General features: G+C 66.8%; 2 protein-coding genes across 3 annotated transcripts in view; both read right to left on the bottom strand.

Annotated features, from left to right (window-relative positions):
• SNED1 (sushi, nidogen and EGF like domains 1) overlaps positions 1-18069 on the bottom strand; it is a 537305-nt gene that overhangs the window by 458756 nt on the left and 60480 nt on the right. The window lies entirely within an intron of this gene.
• PPP1R7 (protein phosphatase 1 regulatory subunit 7) lies at positions 5959-16797 on the bottom strand. 2 transcript variants are annotated; one of them, XM_056108411.1, is made up of 11 exons: positions 16650-16733; positions 15109-15171; positions 14805-14933; positions 11698-11750; positions 11238-11303; positions 10854-10984; positions 10535-10697; positions 9708-9824; positions 9028-9132; positions 7792-7878; positions 5959-6262 (listed from the first exon to the last, which is right to left on the bottom strand). In XM_056108411.1, the coding sequence occupies exons 2-11, from the start codon at positions 15116-15118 to the stop codon at positions 6086-6088; spliced, it is 1038 nt and encodes a 345-aa protein (XP_055964386.1). In that variant the 5' UTR covers positions 15119-15171; positions 16650-16733; the 3' UTR covers positions 5959-6085. The 2 variants fall into 2 exon arrangements, with proteins under 2 accessions (XP_055964386.1, XP_055964385.1); XM_056108410.1 differs by lacking the exon at positions 15109-15171 and having other exon boundaries at positions 16650-16797.

The raw sequence follows: 18069 nt of genomic DNA, 5'->3' as shown, positions 1-18069 counted from the left end.
TGCAGTGGGTCTGGTGGGGGGGAGCGCACACGGATCCCCGGGCTGTGTGTCTGAGCTGATGCTCCTGCAGGTCTTGAGCGCGGTAGCAGAGCACGACCAGGGGGCGCTGCAGAGCACGGAGTGCGCCGTGCTGCCCCACACCCTCCGTTCCTGGCCCTGCCCGTGCCTGTCTGCCTGGGGTGCGTACATGCACATGCTTGAAGTGTGGCCGTGGGTGTGTGCACACACGTCTGTGTCCGCATGGGTCTGGTGGCCTGTGTGGTGTGTCTGTACTGGGTGGTCGCGTCCGTGTGTGTGTGGGTCTGTGATGAGCCTGAGCGTGCACAGGCGTGTGAGGGCACGTCTGCACACACACGTGTGCATTTGCCTGTGCAGGTACAGGGGGTCTGGCTGGTCGGCTGTTGCTGCCTGCCTGACATCACGTGCTGGCCTCAGCCCCGTGCGTGATGACGCCGGCTCCGGTCCACAGCGTGCTGCTGACCAGGCACGTGAGGAGGCGTGGCTGTGCCCTGCTCGTGTGGTCACGAGCATTAGCTGTGGGCAGCAGCCAGCTCATCCCTGAGCCTTCTGCACCCACACAGGGATGCCTGTGCTTCTGCCCCTCCGGCCCCATGGTCCTTTGCCCCCGGGGGGTATAAGGGGGCCCCGGGACAGGGGCAGAAGGTGTGGCGGTGCCCTTCAGTCCCGGGTACCCTCAGAGTACGCCCGTGTCAAGGATCGGCTCCCCATTCTGCTCTGGCCACGTGGGCCTGTGTCACGCACGTGTCCGTGCACCCCACTGCAGAGTGCCCCAAACTCCACATGAGGGAGGGACACTGGCCTGAGCCCAGTACCTGTCCAGGGCAGGCGCCCATGGCCAAATGGGTGGGCAGGAGTCAAGGGAGAAGAGGGCGAGGAGAGTCCACGTGGCTCAGGGCCCTCCAGCCCACAAAGGTGTGTCTGCACATAGCCTGAGGCGGGCACAGGGACACACGGCCACCCAGTGGGGGACGGGGACCCCTGTGTGCTTCTCGTCCAGCTGAGCTGGGCTTGCTCCAGCCTGGGGCCAGACAGGCGGTCCTGGCCTCTGGCACACACAGCCCCGCTGTGCACAGGTTTGCTAGAAAAGTCTCCCGCCAGGCCCCATGGGTGCTGGCCTGGGTCCTGGCCAGGCCGTCCTGCTGGCCAGAGTCCTCCCAGACGAGCACAAAGTCTGTTGGCCACGGGGACACAGAGGGTGGAGGACCTGGGCCAGGCCTGGCCAAGCCTTTGCGTCCGTCCCCTCTCACCCCCGTCCCATGACGCCTCGTGAGGAAATGAGGCCTCCCACCCGTGCCTGCAAGCCCCCGCAGACTCACCTCCCCGCACACTGCCCGCAGGGCAGGTCGCAGGTCGCTGCTCCACCTCCTGCCAGAAGCAGGGGCCTTGTGGGTTGGAAGCCGGGCCGGCCTGTGGCTCCTGTCCACTCACACAGACAGCTGTGGGGAAGGGGGCAGGGCACCTCCGGGGGCTCCGAGGAGTGAGGGGACCCCGCTGAACGACACCAGCACCTTCGGAACCAGCTCAGCGCCGGGCAGGTTCATCCCAGCATCAAAACCCAGCCGGGGGGTCCCAGCTGGGGGTTCGGCTCCCAGGCATGGCCCTCAGAGCAAGGTCAGGGGTCCCCAGTGAAGGGTGGCGGTGAGTGGTGAGCACTGAGGGGAGAGTCAGGAGTGGCTGAGACCAGAGCATCAGAGGACATTCTCGGGGAGCACAGGGGACAGAAGAGGCGCCAGGGGAAGCCCGATGGCTGGGGAGCAGAGGGCAGGAGCTTGGTGGAGGCTGAAGGATCCCCACATGCAACTCTGCAGCCCACGAAGGCAAAGACAAAGCGGCAGAAGCTGCTACCTCTTGGCCACTGGGGTGTTGCCATGGGGAAGGTGCCTGCCCACAGCCAGCGGCTGGCGGGTGCCCGAGAGGGCCTGGGAGGATGGCCGAGGCTCCTAGGCAGGGACCCGCACAGGCAGGGGAGCTGGCTGCGGGCCGGGTCAACGGCCACATCCCAAAGCAGGAGTCAACGGGCCAAAAACGAGGCGCCCAGAGCTCCAGAGGGAGGAAGCAGTCGAGCAGAAAGTGACCCGGGTGTGCGAAGGACCGAAAAGAATCAGGGCTGGCAGGAGAGACAGGACAGAGGGACAGTGCTGGGCTTGCACGAGGCCCACCCCTGCCCCCGCCCCCCGCACCACAGAGGGTCCCCAGAGCCCACCAGGAGTAATCCTGAGCCAGGGGGTGGCCACAAACCCACCAAACAAAAAAAGGCCATCAGGGCTGCTGCCCTCGCACCGCACTGGCCACACGTGCACGCCCGTCTCCCGCGGTGCGGCCAACGCGAGTCACGAAGTCAGGAGCCGCTGCAGTGGGTGAGACGGACACCGAGGCCCAGGGGTCCTGAGCACAGGCCCACGTCATCTGCCGGCTTTCCACAAAGGGGCAGCACTGGGCAAGCAGGAACCGGTGCCCTGCCGGACTCCCGCTGCAGAAGGTGAGGTCCACCCGGAGGCCGGTCAAGGAACAGCATCAGCAAACAGTCCAGCAAAGCCTCTATCCGCCCAGGCCCCGTGCAAGGATGCCCGGAAGCCACGCCCACTCGGAGGCCGCCCGGAAGCCACGCCCCAACGCACTGGAAGCCCCGCCCACCCAGAAGGCCCGGAAGCCACGCCCACTCAGAGGCCACCCGGAAGCCACGCCCCCAGCATACTGGAGGCCCGCCCCGATGCAACGGAAGCCCCACCCACCTAAAAAAGATCAGCAAGCCACGCCCACTCGGGACCACCCGGAAGCCCCGCCCCGGATGCGCTGGAAGCCCCGCTCACCCGAAAGTCCAGGAGCCACGCCCACCCCGGAAGAGCTGGGAACCACGCCCTCCCAGCGGTGTCCTGAAGCCACGCCCACCGGGAGGCCGTCTGTAAGCCCCGCCCACTCCCGGGACTCCCCTCTCCGCGGACGGCGCGGGACGCTGAGGCCTCAGGGTCCTCCCCGGTCCCAGCCCTTAGGTGTGACCCGGATCAGTGACCGCGTGGGCGAGCCCGAGGGCCGCCGGCGGCCACAGGCAGTGACGGCGGCAGAGGGAAGAGGCCAGAGAGAAGAAAGGGCCAGAGAGCACCGTGGGCAGGGCGCTTGCCTTGCACAGGGCGGACCCAGGCTGGAACCCGGGCCCCACCTCGTGTTCCCGAGGCCCGCCAGGTGTGGCTCCGGGTGTGGCACACACGAAGGAAAGGACACACGCACACACGCACGGGAGACTGCGTGGGCCGGGGGCACAGCAGGCCTGGCGCGCTGTCCAGCCCCAGGGGTCCCCGTGCTCCCCAGAGCATAGCTAGCAGACGGCCGGGCTGTCCGCCTGTTTGGGGGAGGCATGGACAGACGGCACTGGCCACCGTGGCCCGCCCCCACCCCTGTGGGGTACAGAGAGAGACAGTGTCAGCCACGGTGTGCCCCCTCACCCCGCCCCACCTGAGGCTTCAGGCACTGGGGCCCGTGGGGTGGCTGAGGGGGCCGTGGGTGGGTGAGGGCCAGCTCTGGGACAGGCGTGGGGTGGGGCGGCTCTGTGATCTGCAGGGTCAACATCACCAGCCCACGGGGCTCTGAAGAGGCGCTGGTCAGGGGACAGAACCCCTGAGTTCCTAGATGCCTAGATGGGTGGGCGTCTGTGGCCCCACGAGGCGGCCCTGGGACCTGCCCCAGCCCCTCCGCAGTGTTCCGGACCCTTTCCTGGCACACCCCTGACCCTGCCCAGCCCCGGGTCTGACCCTGACCCATCCTGACCTGTCCCTTCCGGGAGGCACCTGCAGCATGCAGGTGGGCCCACCCTGTGTCCAGCCCTCGAGATGGCACTGAGTGCTGGTGGACGAGGCCAGCAGCCTCCCAGGACCAGGCACACCGGGGGACTCGGTGGCTGCTGCCCTCCCGCCCCCACCCGTGCTGCTCAGGTGCCCGCTCAGAAGGGCCCTTACCTCCCGTACGAGTCCCCCTGCTCCATGTCCACGTCCACTGCAGTCCTCCCGGGCTGCCCGTGCATCCTGCTCCTGGGAGACCCAGCTGAGCTGCCATCTGTCCAGCGGGGTCTACCCGTCTGTCCCCTGCGACCCTGAGGCTCCTCTTCCAGATCAGCCCCCGTACAGCTGACTCTGCACTTACGATTCCTCTTGGGCCTCCTGGCCTGACCGTGCCCACTCCAGCCCGAGTCCCTCTGTGAGAGGACAGCTGGAGGGACTAGGAGGGGGCGTGGTGACCCCCTTTCTGCCAGCCCCATAGGGTGTTGGACGGGAGACTCCCAACCACAGGGGCCCTTGCAGAGACCAGCTCTGGGCAGTGCCAGCCAGGCTGAGCCCCAGACCTCGGGCCGCCACTGGGAGTGTCATGGGCACAGCTGCTGCTGACGACGCCCTCCTGGATGGGAAGATTTGGGAGGGGCTGTCCCCGGCCCTGCCAGCACCCTGTGCACCCTCACTGCCCTGCATTGAGTCCGACCCCCTTCCTGCCTGGGCAGGCTCCTGTGCTGCACCCATCTCCCACAGCCGGAGGGGAGGGCCAGTGCCCAGGTGCCCCCCAGGCCCACTCCCAGGAAATGTCCAAACTGCTCAAATGAGGGGCGGAAACGACTTGAGCCGCCCCAGCTTTATTTGACGATCACTCTCGATTCTCAGGCTGCCCTGGGGCTACCACCAACAGGCCAGGAGACGCCTGGTGCTAAGGGGACGCGGCCTCCCTCACGCTCCAGCCCTGGCCCAGCAGCCGGAGCAGGGACCGAGAGAGGCACCCGGGTATTGACGCCCAGGGGGACATGCAGTGCCCTCCACGCTGGGGGTGGGCCTGACAGCCTCCTTGGCACTGCCACTTTTCTGTTTGCTCTCAGGCCTGTGCTCCACCGCGGCTGCCCTCAGGGTGACAGGAAAGGTCAGAAACATCCAACCAAGCAGAAAACAAAACCAGAAAGGTTCCTCCCAACTGCAGCTGCACAAGCACAGAACTGCCCACTTGCGCCCAGAGAGGGGCGGGCTGCCGCTGGGCTCGCTCAGACTGTTCTAGAACAGCGTGCCTTGTGCCTGGGGAGGGACGGCAGCGGGAAGCAGGGCACCCCAGCTCTGGGGGCCCCGGGGGGTGCTGCGGAGCCCTCGCTGCCTGCTACAGCCAGGCCCTCCCCAGGCGCAGGGCCTGCACCAGCGGCCAGAGCCTTGGCGGCCACCGTCCCCTCCCAACAGCCCAGGCGAGGAGAGCACTGCAGGGAGAGAGCTGGGGAGCAGACGTGTGTGTGCACGCAGACTGCAGGGTAAGGACTGGGGCGTGTGTGTGTGTGTACGTGCACTGCAGGGTAAGGACTGGGCCGTGTGTGTGCGCCCAAGTGCACACACACAGGTGTGGGACACAAAGCCAGGGTTCACAGAGGAGAGGGCCCTGGAGACGGGGCAGAAGTGGGGAACCCAGTGCAAGGAGGAGGTGTCGGCTGTGTGCCCCGGCCCGACTCCCTCCTGTAGACTCGTGCCCGCCCCAGAGGCTCCCGGCGAGGCGGGGGATCCTGCCCGGCTCACGGCTGCCCCGACTCTGGGGGCCGCGAGGGGCACTCCGCCTCACCTCAGTGCAGATCCCCACGGCCGGAGAGGCCAAGGTGGCGCGCACCCGCACCGGGCCAGTGTCCGTGGTGTCCTGCAGGGGCACCAGCGCGGGCCCCACTGCCAGAGGTGCTGTCAGTCCGAGCCCCATGGCCCTGGGGCGGCTGTTCCCGAGGGGGGTGGGCTGGCGGCCATCGATCGCCCTTCCCGCAGTTTTTACTTTCTCCTCGTCTCGGTTCTACCAAGGAGCAGGATGTGCCGAGTCGGAGTCTTGGCCGGTGCCCCCAGGAGCCCCCCGCCCGTCCCCAAGGGCTCACGGCAGCGGACACAGGGCAGTGTGTGGCAGGCCGGCCGGCTGCCAGAGGCCAGGGCGCTGAGGGGCCCACACACGCAGGGTCACTCGGCGCCTTTATTGCAGTGGATTTGTGACGGCTGAGAGCGGCTGGCCAGCCAGGAGCACGGGCGGGCGGGGCCCGCGGCCGGGAAGTTCTCTGGAGAGGGAGCGGGCAAGGGCGCACTTAGAACCTGACAAAGGTGGCGTCGATCTGCCGCACGGTGGGCAGCGCCAGCATGACCTTGCGGCGGTACTGGGGGTCCTTCTGCAGGGGGTTGCGCTCCAGGTACACGGTCTCCAGGCCGCGCGCCCCCTTCAGCTCGTCCAGGTCGCTCCAGCTCTCCAGGAGGTTGTCGTTCATCTGAGAAGAGAGTCGCGTGAGCAGGCACCAGACCCCGTGTCGGTGCCCCGCGCCCGCCCCCGCCTGGCCGTCTGCATCCGCCTTCCCACGAAGCCCCCGATGGCTGGGCCACAAGCAGCACACAGGGTGGTCTCTGCCGCCCACGAGGCCGGCTGTCTGCAGGAGAAGAGGCGAGTTGCAGAGCCGGACAGTGCGTCCTGACGGCTGAGGGTGCACCCTGCCTGTGCTGGGCTCTGCGGCCACCCCGGGGCCAGGGAGCAGGGCCAGGAGCTCGGGGGCAGGGGTCTCGTGGGTGGTCACCACGGGCAGCGGCACAGGCAGGCTCAGGCCCATCCTGACGGGTCTCTGACTTCCGAGCCTGTGGCCATGTGGTTGGGGTGGACTTTGTGCCCAACTGACCAGTCCTTGAGACTGTGCAGTGGACAGTGGGAGCCCCAGAGGGCTCCACTGCTCAGGGCCTGGCCGGTGACTGCTGGCACCATGGCAGGAGGAGGACGTCCAGTGTGAGCTCAGAGGCCCCCCTCTTAGGGTGTCCATCTCGCCCGCTGGCCAGCGAATGCTGCGGGCTCACTCTGGGTGGTGCTGGGGGGTCCCAGCGGGCCCACACCCTGCCCGCCACGCGGTCACCCGCTGTAGGGAGCAGGCACGGGGTTCTCGGGGAACATTCCGGGGCCCCGTGCCACCACGCCTGCGCCTTGCTGCCTCTCGCCTTGCGCGTGGCTGGCCCAGGTGCAACCTGGCACCTCACGTGGTCCCCAAGCCCCACCGTGAGTGGTCCTGGAGCACCACCGAGCGCGGCCCCCAAACGGAAAAATCAAACCCAGGAATGAACCCCCGGCTGTGGCTGGAAGAGGTCGGGGACCTTCCCAGAGAGCCTGCGGAGGGGCAGGGAGAGCAGTGGGCAGGGTCCCGGGAGGGCGTTGGCACAGGTGCCCTTTGGGTGGGCAGGCAGTGGCTGTCAGGCCCGCGGTGCTGCCCTGTCCCCCTGGGCTTCCCACCAAGCCGCCTCCCTAGACGGGGGTCTCTGGTTCTCGTCTGAGGTGCTGGGCTCTGTCCCGTGTGGACGCAGCAGGAAGATGCCCGTCCCTCGTAGCCCTGCTGCTTCCCAGGGCAATGGCCGGACCTGCCCAGTCCGGGCGGGAACCTCTGCAGGCCGATCCCGCCCCTGAGCTTCAGCAGCCCGTGTCCATGGCACTGCCCTGCAGGACTTCAGGAGGAACCGGAGCCTCCTGGACCTGCACAGCCACGTCCCTCGGAGGCCCGTGTGCCCCCGGCCCCCACCAGGACCCCTTCCTGGGTGCGGCCATCCATGCTGAGCCGACTCCTGGGTCAGACGTGTGCGCCCGGCGAGGGTCCGCCCCACCGCCCAGAGGACGCGACGCTGCCCACCAAACCAGGCACACGACGGAGACCAAGAGGCAGGCCAGGGACGGGCCGCCCCGCACACTAAGGGGGGCACAGGTACAGACGGGGCGTGGCAGGCCCCAAGCGCCCACTCCAGCCCCCTGGCCCGGCCTGGCACCACTCACCCAGAACTCCTGCAGCTCCGTCAGGTGGCCAATATTCTCGATCTTCTTGATTCTGTTTGCCGCGATGTCCAGCATCGTGAGCTTGTTCTGAAACAAGGAACCAGAGCAAGAGTACAGGGGAGGGTGCTGGGCTCGACCTCCGCACCCCACGCGGCCCCTGAGCACAGAGCCAGGAGGGATCCCTGAGCACAGAGCCAGGAGTCAGTCCCCTCCGCAAAACTCCATCACAGCTCCATCTCTCCCTCCTCTGACGAGGCCCCCAGGCCCATCTGCAGGCACCTGGGCTCCGACCCCGGCCCCCAGGGTCTAGGGAAAATGGAGGCATCTCAGGAAGACACAGTGCAAACTGCAAACTGCTGCTCCCGTGTCCGAGCACCAACGGCCAACCACACCCCAGAGAGCCGCAGAAGCCGCGGGAGTCGGGGGCACGGCCAGGGGTGTGCGGGAACAGCCCCCAGCCCCAGCCAGCCCTGCACAAAGGCCCAGCACGGTCCAGAAGTCGCTCAAGCTCACCTCCGGTTTCCCGGGAGGGGGCTCGCACGCTGGTCCCTCAGCCACAGGGATGTGGGGGGACAGGACGGGAAGACCACGCGTGCCCCAAGCAACACCGCAGCCCTGGGGGGTCCGTAAGTGTAGGGGAGCGTGTGTCCATACGCGCACGGAGCGTGACTCGTGTGTCGGCACAGGAGTGTGTGGATGCGTGTGTGCTTGCCTGTGTGTGAGTACATGTGTACGGGAGTACGCTGGCATGTGAGTGTGTGTGTGTGTGTGTCTGGGCATGCTTGTGTGGGCATGCGAGTGGGGACATTTGAGGGTGTGTGTGTGTATGGGCACGTGTGTGGGTGCGTATGCGTGTGCAAGAGCACATCTGTGTGGGTGAGGGTATGTGCCACGTGTGTTCGTATGTGTGGGTGTGTGCGTGTGTATGCACAGGCTTGTGTGTGGGTGGGTGTGTGCGGAGTGCGTGTGTGTGTACAGGCACTATGTGTGGGCGTGTGAGGACGCGTGCGTGGGTTTGCATGGGCATGTGTGTGGGTGTGTGAGGTGTGTGCATGTGTGTACAGCGTGTGTGGGCGTGGGGGAGTGCACGTGCCTCACTGTGGCGAGGGGGTCGGAGCAGGGCCGGGGAGACACTCCCCACCCCGCGCGTGCTCGGCGAAGGCCGGCTCCGCTCCTGTTCACGCCTGCCGGCCTGGCGGAGGGGCCCGCCCCCGCTGCCCTCCCTCCCGGGCTCACGTTGCTCTCCAGGCCCTCGATGACCTCGATGCCGTTGTGGCTGAGGTAGAGCTCCCGCAGGTTCACCAGGCTCTGGAGGCCCTCGATCTTGGTCAGCCGGTTGCTCTGCGCAGAGAGTCACGGGGCGGGTGAGGGGCGCGGAGGCAAGGCCCTGGCCCTCAGACCCCCGTGGGTCCGGGGGTGCCAGTCCCTCCCGGAGCTGCCAGGTGTCCCGGGTCACGGCTTCCGCAACCGTGGGAGGGACGCTGGCCACAGCTTGCGCCCGGCCCTGCTCCTGGCGATGCGGGCGCCCCTCTGGGCACAGGGGAGGACGCCCCCCAGAGCTGGGCTGTGTAGGACGGCACCGGGCCGGAGCAACGCGTCTGCGGGAGGAGCCTCGGCAAAGACCCGGCACCTGGATGTCCCCCGGAGGATGGGAAGGGTCTCTGAAGGGTGGGCTCAGGCGGCTGGGAGGGGCTCACAGGGCAGCTCCCAACACCACGTGTCCCCCCGAGCAACGTGCCAGAGAGCCCCGATAACACAGGTCAGGGGCAAAGACGAGAAAAGAGACTCTGTGGGACACGTGCCAGGACAGCACACCGGCAACGTGGATGTGGGCAGCTGAGAGAACAGCGAGGCCGGGGTCCGGCGGGGGCTGGGCCAGGGGCCAGGGGCCAGGGGTCGGGCCGGCGCGCCTCTACCTGCATGCTGAGGACGGTCAGGTTGGTGAGTGCATCGAGATTTTGGAGTTTCGTGATCTTGTTTTTCCCCAAAAACAAGCTCTCCAGGTTGGTCAGTGCATCAATGTTTTCAATGGCCTGTGGAAGAATGGCGCGTTGGAGAGTGTGGTGGGGGGGAGGCGGCGGTGCTGTGTGTGTGCGTGCTTGTGTATGTGCTTGTATGCGCGCGTGTGCACATGCATGCGTGTGCTGTGTGCATGTGTGTCTGCACAGCACCAAGTGGGGCACACACCCTGGGGAAGGTGCAGTCGGGAGCTGCGAGGGGCAGCTGGCCGATGGCTTCTGCCCGCGGGCTGAGGCGAGCCCCGGGCCGCCTGTACCAGTTTGGCAGCGCAGGTGGCTGTGCTGAGCAGGACAGTCCGAGGAGGCTGCCCTCAGCCTTGGTGCCGAGGGAGGGGCCAGGGTCAGCGTGGGGACAGGCCAGGGTCAGCGCAGTCAGTGTGGGGACAGTGTGGGTCCGCACCGGTCAGTGGGGTCAGTGCGGGGACGGGGCAGGGTCAGTGCAGATCAGTGGGGTCAGCAGGGTCAGCGTAGGAACTGTGTGGGGTCAGCAGAGGGGACCGCATGGGGTCAGTGCGGGGTCAGCACGGGGACAGTGTGGGGTCAGCGTGGGGGACTGTGGGGTCAGCATGGGAACACTACGGGGTCAGTGCCAGAAAGGGCCAGCACGGGTCACCTGGGGTGACGTGGGGTCAGCAAGTGGAGGGCGGTGCAGGTCGGGGTGCCCCGCGGGGTCAGCAGGCAAGCGCAGGGTCGGCGGGGGACTGGGCAGGGCGGGCGGCGCCTACCCGGATGCGGTTGGAGCCCAGCTCCAGCATCTGCAGCTGCTGCAGGTTGCTGATGTTCTCGATCTTGGTGATTTTGTTGTTGACCAGGAAGAGCTTCTTCAGCCTCGTCAACTTGTCAAGCCCCTCGATACTTCTTAGCAGGTTAAAAGAAATATCTAGAATCCTAGGAACACGGAAAAATTTGCTTCCTGACACGCTTAAGCCCCCGAGACCCAGAAGCTGACTCGCCAGGGCAGGCAGCTGGGCTGGGCGGCGGACCCGGAGTGGGGGTGAGCCCTGGCGCGGGCCCTGGGCGGGGATGGGTCCCCGGCGGACTCACTCCAGCTCCGTCAGCGCCTCCAGGTTCTCCATCTTCCGGATCTGGTTGTCGTAAAGGTCCAGCTCTCGCAGACTCTGCAGCTCCTCCAGGTTCTCGATGCATTTGATGAGATTCTGACGGAGGCAGAGCGTCTGCGGGACAGGGCGCCATCAGCAGCAGGGTTGGGTGGGGCGGGCCAAGGAGGGGTCTGCGGGTGGCCCTGCCCGTGGCTGCTTCCTGACCCCCGGTGGCTTGGAGGGTGGACAGCGGGGCCCCGGGACAGCAGTGGGTCCACGTTGCTCGGCACTGCCCGAGAGACTGCGCCACTCTGCCGGGCTGCTGGGGGGACGTTCCTGCTGGCGGGGGCTGGGGTGGACACGCCCAGGGAGGGCACAAGCTGCTCACCTTGACCTTCTTCAGCACCTCAAACCCTTCGATCCTGCCAATGCGGTAGTGATTCAGGTCCACGTCCTGGAAGAGGGAGAGGGTTGCCGAGCCGCACGGAGCCCGGGCCCAGCCCTCGGCCCAGCCCAGCCCAGCCCAGACGGAGCCCTGGCCTAGCACTCCTCCTGGCCCGGGCAGGCTGCTGAGGTGCATTGGAGGCCGGGGCAGAGTCCTCGTCCCCGCCCAGGTGCAGGGCTGTGAGACGCCCTTAGGGCCCAAGAGGTCCAGATCTCTGTAGCCTGCACAGTGTGGGTTGGGCCCAAGGGAGAGACTGCAGCTGAGGCTGGGCATGGGTGCGGCCTCTGCAGAGCGGGCTGCACTCTGGGTGTGGCAGGCGGTCCCCCCCACGGGCCCAGCCTGGCGTGCAGACCCAGTGGGGGAGGCGCTCATGGCCGCGGGGTGGGGGTGGGGGAGCCCTCACCTCGGCATCTTTGTCCAGGTTAATGGTCTCCATGTCCACTGGCAGTTCCTGTCCTGGAAAAGGAGGACCAGAAAAGCCAACTCAAAGCCCGGTTCTGGGCGGCCAGTCCCCGCAGGGGGCAGGGCGGGGGCTTAGCCCGCCCCAGCTGGTGTGTGAGGGGTGGCCGGCAGAGGACTTAGTGGACTCACGCTGCGCTCACCCGGAGCGTCCACGCCCGACGCTGTCCACCGGCCAACCCTGTGAGTCCAGGCAGGTCTGGCGGGGGCATGGGGGCATGGGGACAGGTCTTCTCCTGAGGAACCTGAGTAGCCAACACCGTGCAAAGGGCAGGAGGGGCCGCCCGCCCGCTGCCTCAGGGGAAGGCGGGGCCCACCCAGAGCCCCTGTGTCCGACTGCCCTGCTCCACAGCTGGGCCTGGCGTGGGGGCTGGGGGGAGGCACCACCCTCGCTCTCTCAGGGCCTGCTCACGGAGGAGCCCCCGCTCTGGGCTGCTGCCAGGGGAGAGCAGGCTCCAGCCTGCACTGTGGCCTGACCCAGACACCGGGGGCCTCGGGGAGCGTCAGCAGCGTGGGGCGGGGGCCCACTGGGCCTCGCCAAGGCTCCAACAGGGGCAGCAAGAAAGACGCAGGGTCTCCCCAAGGGGCGAGGGAGCAGCCGGGGCAAAGCCAACGGACAAACCCGAGACCCTCCCTCCAGCCCCGGGTCCCTGAGCCCCTCGGACCTGAGCTCGGGCCTGGAGGTCTGTCTGTGATCCACCTGGCACAGGCCTCAGTTAGCTGGTGCACAGGGCCCACACAAGGTGCCCGGCAGTGCCCAGGCTGCAGCGGGGGAGGAGCAGAAGGGGACGGGGCAGAAGGAAGCACGGCTGCCCCCAGGCACCTGCCAGGAGCTAGAATCCCGCCAGAGGTGGATCTGGGGAGGCCTCGGTGAGTCTGAGGTGAGTCTCACTGGGCGGGGCGGCCCGACACCGGGCCAGGCCCATGCCACCCACAACCTGCCCGCCCACTCCAGGCTCTGATGGCGCTGCCCCCTCTGCCTTAGAATAGGCTGTTGCTATAGCTACTAATCTTCCTCGTTGTCAGAGCGGGGAGTGAGCTATGACTTCAGAAATCACTTTAACTTGTTCTTATTATTAGGATAATATATAATTTTCTTTTTCTGATGTCTTTTAGGCCACGCCCGGCGGTGCTCGGGGGCTGACTCCCGGTTCTGAGTTCCAGGGTGACTCGGGTGGGCTCGAGACCGTGTGAGGCACTAGGAAAGAGCCCTAGTCAGGCCGCTGGGGGCAGGGCAGATGCCCTCCCCACTGTGCCCTCACTCTCGCCCAACAGGCATGTTTACTAATGCCTAAGCCACGTGCTAGAACTCTAGAAAATTGTTCCACGAGATCCTCTGCTGGGGCTGGAGCGATAGCACGGCGGGGAGGGCGTTTGCCTGGCACGTGGCCGACCCGGGTTCGATCCCCGGCCTCCCACAGGGTTCCCCAAGCACTGTCAGGAGAAATTCCTGAGTGCAGAGCCAGGAGCAACCCCTGAGCATCGCCGGGTCTGACAAAAAAAAATTTTAAAAAAAGGAGAGATCTTCTAGGAGTTTGACATATTTTCTCTCTCAAGTAAAACGACGTGACTTAAAATCGAAAGGGGCCGGAGTGCTAGAGCAGGTGGGGTGTTTGTCTTGCATGCAGCTGACCCAGGTTCTGGCCCCTTATGGTCCCCCGAGGATTGCAGGGGTGATTCCTGGGCGCAGAGGGAGGAGTAACCCCTGAGCATTGCTAGGTGTGGCCCCCACATTAAAAAAAAAGTAAGATTTTAACATATATGATGCCTGGAAAAAAATTTTTTTCACTTAATAGCACATCTTGAACACTTTTCTGTCCACTCATCTCCTTTCTCTCATTTCGTTTCAGCACCAGTTGATTTTCTAAGCCCAAAACCACCTCAGCTGGGCGGCTGGTGGGTGCAGGGCGGGGCACGGCCAGCCCTCCTCTTCGAAGCGGGTCTGGGTGGCACCACGGCAGGTGGCCCTGGGCCTCCCCCAGGAAGCCTGTCCTGACACTGGAGATCGGGAGGGGAGCGGGCCGGCGGGGCGAGGCGGGGGCTTCGAGGCCAAGGGAAGGAAGCACAGTGGTCAGGCCCCGCGTCCCCAGCCTCACTCTGCACGTGGGCAGCAGGTTACCGCCTGGGCCACCTGCAGGCACCTCAGGAAGTGGGCGGGGGTGAGGGGGAGGGCAGCTGAGTGAGCCACATCCACCCAAGTGTAGCGGGAGTCGGCGTGACTGAGTGCGGCTGTGAGTGTGAGTCTGAGGGTAGTTGTGAGTCTGAGTCTGAGTGTGTGTATGAGTTTGAGTGTGTGCATAAATCTGAGTGTATGTATGAGTTCGAGTGTGTATATATGGGTGTGTGTATCTGAGTGTGTGAGTATGAATGTGTGTGAGTCTGAGTGCGTGAGTGGTCGCGTGTATATAAATTTGAGTGTGTGTGTCTAATGTGTGTATCTGAATGTGTATGAATGTGAGTGTGGGTGAGTCTGAGTGTGGGTGTGAGTGTGGGTGTGAGTCTGAGTGTGACTCTGCATGTGTGAGTCTGAGTGTGGGTGTGTGTTTGAGTTGAGTGTGGGTGTGAGTCTGAGCGTGAGTCTGAGTGTGGGTGAGAGTGTGCGCGTGAGGTTGAGTGTTGGTGTGTGTGCGTGCATGAGTGTGCATGTGTGTCTGAGTGTAGATGTGAGTGTACGTGTGTGTGTCTGAGTCTAAGTGTGGGTGTGAGCATACACATGTGTGTCTGAGTGTAGGTGTGAGTGTGGTAGTGTGTGCGCGTGTCTGAGTCTGAGCGTGGGTGTGCGTTTGAGTGTGGGCGTGAGTCTAAGCGTGAGTCTGAGTGTGTGTGAGCTGAGTGTGGGTGTGAGTCTGAGTGTGTGTGAGCTGAGTGTGACTGTGCGCGTGTGGGCGTGTGCACGTGTCTGAGTGTGTGAGTTGAGTGTGGGTATGAGTCTGAGAGTGTGTCTGAGTGTGGGCGTGAGTGTGCATGTGTCTGAGTCTGAGTGTGGGTGTGAGTGTGCGCGCGTGTGTGTGTGCGTGTCTGCGCCTGAGTGGGGTGTGCGTGTGGCGGTACCTTCCGGGTCCTCCTCCCCGGGCCCCGCTCCATCCTTCAGGCTGTGCTCGCTGAGCTCCGCCACGAGAAGGCCGCTCTGCTTCTTCCCTTCCTCGTCGCCGGACTCCTCAGACTCCATCCGCCTGTCGACTGAACACAGCGCAGTGAGTCAGCCGCCAGGCTGCGGGGACTCGGCTCAGAGCACCTCCAGCCGCGGGCAGAAGCGGTTCCTGCCTCGGGAATCGCAGGGCTGCCGGGAGCCCTGGGACTCTGGTCACAGGAGCTTTGGGCCCGGGTCCCCCTGGCCACTGACTCTGCCACATACCTTCGTCCATGCTCCACTATTCCACGTGGCCAAGAAAACCGGCCCAGTTCACAGGCCCACGCTCTGAAAGAAATCGAGACTGACTCTCATCAGACGGCAGGCGGGGTGCTGCGGGGACGGTGCTCCCAAGAACAGCCCGTGCTTCCCCCACGGGAAACAGTTCGGGGCCTCCTCGCTCTCCCGACACTTGCCCAACACCGGGAGCCACCAGGGCCACCTGGCACACCCGTCGCCACTGACCCTCTTCCTGCTCACTGGCCTGCGAGGGTGCGAGGGGGAGGAAGCTCCCCGGGGGCGTCCTGCAGTCCACTCCATCCCGGCAGGGAGCACTAACGGGCACTCAGATCAGGGCCGAGAGCTCAGCACCAAGGGACGGCCATGGGGGAACCTGGGCCTCGACCTCTCCCCCAGGGACCAGGCAGGGCCCATCAGGGAGGGCAGCAGAGTCACGGTGGTCGGGGGCGAGCCGGCCCCCGCGGGAGCTCCAGTCACCTCACAGGCGCCACCCCCCGACTCTGCCCTCACCCTCGGCTCCTGAAACACCTCAGCTCTTCTCCCGCCCACCCCCAGGGGCTGCGGTCACCCCCTTGTCCTGTGACCCTCCCGGCGGGTGTGGGGTGCGGCTGAGCTGCGAGCCTCCCAGGCACCCAGAAGACACCCCTCCCCCAGACAGCCACACCCCCCACGCACTCACACACATACACGTAAGACACCCCGCCCCCCACGTAGTCACACGCCAGCACCGAAAAGACACCCCTCCAGTGGACAGTCAGACACGGACACACACCCATCTTCCGACACACTCACACACACTCAGACGTCTCCTAGACGCACACACTTACCTTCAGACACACAGACTTACGCACATGCTCACACTCACACACTCTCATGCCCACATGCACACACACGCACTCAGGCACACACACAGACACACATACCCACACATGCACAAGCACACATGACACACGCTCATGCGCGCACACGCACACAAAGACACAGGCACACCCACCCACATACCCACACATGCACACACACTCAAACACACATGACACACACATGGGCACGCAATGCGCACACACACACTCAGACACACATGCACACACTCAGGCACACACATGTGCACACATTCATGCACAAGACGTGCACATGTGCACTCATGGACACATACACACACGGACACACACAGACACGCAGTCACACGTGCACACACGCACGAACACCCACACGCGCAGATGCACGCGCTCACAGACATACATGCCCACTCACACACGGACAGACAGACACAGTCACACACACTTATACACACTCTGACGGACACACACACGCAGCACTCTCCCACACGGACACACTCACACGCGCACGCGCACGCGCGGGTCGAGCGCCCGGCGGGCCCGGGCCGTGCCTCAGTCTCCCCGGCGCGCAGGCAGGCCGGCCGGCTGTCCGTCCGTCCGTCCGTCCGGGGGGGGCTCGCGGCGCCGCGGTGGGCGCCGGGGGTCGCGCGGCCGGCGGGGGCGGCGGGTCGGGGCGCGGCGGCCACTCACCCTCCATCATCTCCTGCGACTGTTGCGGGCCCGGGCCCTGCTCCGCCGCCATGTTGGACGCGCTTCCCCCTTCCGGCGCCGGTGGCCTCAGGCCGCGCGGCCAATCGCGGCGCGCCGCCGCCCGCGGGCCCGGCCAATGGCAGGCCGCGCCGCGCCCGGGCCCGCCCCCGCGCGCCGCGGCGCCTCCTGGGAGTTGTAGGCGCCGCCCGCGCCGCGCCGCCCCGCCCCGCCCCGCCCCGGCCCGGCTCGGCGGGCGCTCGGGGCGCGGCCGGGGGCGGGGGCGGGCGCGGAGGCCGCGGGCGGGGGCGGCCCCGGCGAGCGCGCCGGTAACGCTCCGGGCCCGGTTCCGAGGGCCGCGGGCCCGGGAAACGGCGGCCCCGCGCGCGCCCGGAGCCGTTCGCCGCGGCCCGTGCGTCCCTGGCAACCGTCGGCGCCGCCCCGCCCCCGCGCAGCGGTTGGCCGCCGCGCCCGTCCGTCAGCGCGCGCCGCCCCGCCATTGGCCGGCGCGGGCGGCCGGGCGGGCCCTCGGCGGCGGCGGGAAAGCTCGGCCGGCGGCCCGCTCGGACCCAGGTGAGGCTCCGGGTTCGGGGCGGCCCGGGCCGGCGCTGCGGGGCTCCGCGGCCCACCGGGGGCGGGTGGCCGCTCGCCCGCGGCCCCGAGCCGGCCCCGAGCGAGGGTCCCTGGCCCGGGGCCGAGTGCGGGCGCCCCCCCTCCCCCCGCCCCCGCCCGGCGCGCCGCCCCGCTCGCTCACGCCCGGGGCAAGGCCGGGGGCCTCCCCGCACCGGCCTCGCCGCCCCGTGATCCCGAGGGGGGCTGGGGGCTCCTTCCCGAGCTGCAGGCGGGACCCCGAGCCCACCCCCACCCCGCGGCGGGCAGCGTGAGTGCAGGCGGTGCGGGGCGGGCGGGCCTGAGCTCTGCGCACCCGCCCCGTGCCAAGGGGTCTGGTGGGCGGGGGTACTCGAGGGTGTGGGCCCGGAGGGGGTCTGCAGAGGTGGTGCTGCCCGGCTGGCGCGGCTGGGCTGGTGGGCTGTGCCCCCGCAGCTTGCCGGAGCCAGGGCCCTCTCTGCCCTGTCCACGTGCTTGTCCCGCGTGGCCCACCCTAGGCGCCGCCTTTCTTCCCGTGGGCGCCCCTTGGCCTCTGTGCCTCCTCCCCCCAGCTGTCCGCAGGACCCTGATTCTGCGGTGCGAGTCCCCAGCCGGCCCAGACAGCCCCTCCCCAGCCTCCCTTGCCTTGTCTTGGGGGTGTCACTTCTGAGCTGCTCGTGTCCGTGCAGCACTGGGGACTCTGCTGAGTCGGGGCACGCTCTGCACTCAGACGCCGTGGAAGTTGAGGTGGCGGCTTTGGCCATGCCCTGCTGGAGGGACGAGGCAAGAAGGGCGGGCGCCTGCCCTCTGCCTCCGTCCGTCCGGCTAGTGTTGG

The sequence above is a fragment of the Sorex fumeus genome, unplaced genomic scaffold, assembly GCF_029834395.1.
Source record: "Sorex fumeus unplaced genomic scaffold, SorFum_2.1 ptg000207l, whole genome shotgun sequence".
In the NCBI taxonomy this organism is placed as follows: Eukaryota; Metazoa; Chordata; class Mammalia; order Eulipotyphla; family Soricidae; genus Sorex; species Sorex fumeus.
The sequence above is the reverse complement of the archived record's forward strand: the minus strand, read 5'-3'. Positions and strand labels throughout refer to the sequence as shown.

Bases quoted from the DNA above. Each gene is read 5' to 3' on its own strand.
- PPP1R7 (XM_056108410.1), bottom strand. From the start codon at position 16,701: ATGGCGGCGGAGCAGGGCCCGGGCCCGCAACAGTCGCAGGAGATGATG. The intron at 10,698-10,853 runs GTGAGTCCGCCG...CCGTGTTCCTAG, and splicing joins GAGGCGCTGACGGAGCTGGA to GATTCTAGATATTTCTTTTA. The intron at 9,133-9,707 runs GTAGAGGCGCGC...CTCTCTGCGCAG, and splicing joins TGACCGTCCTCAGCATGCAG to AGCAACCGGCTGACCAAGAT.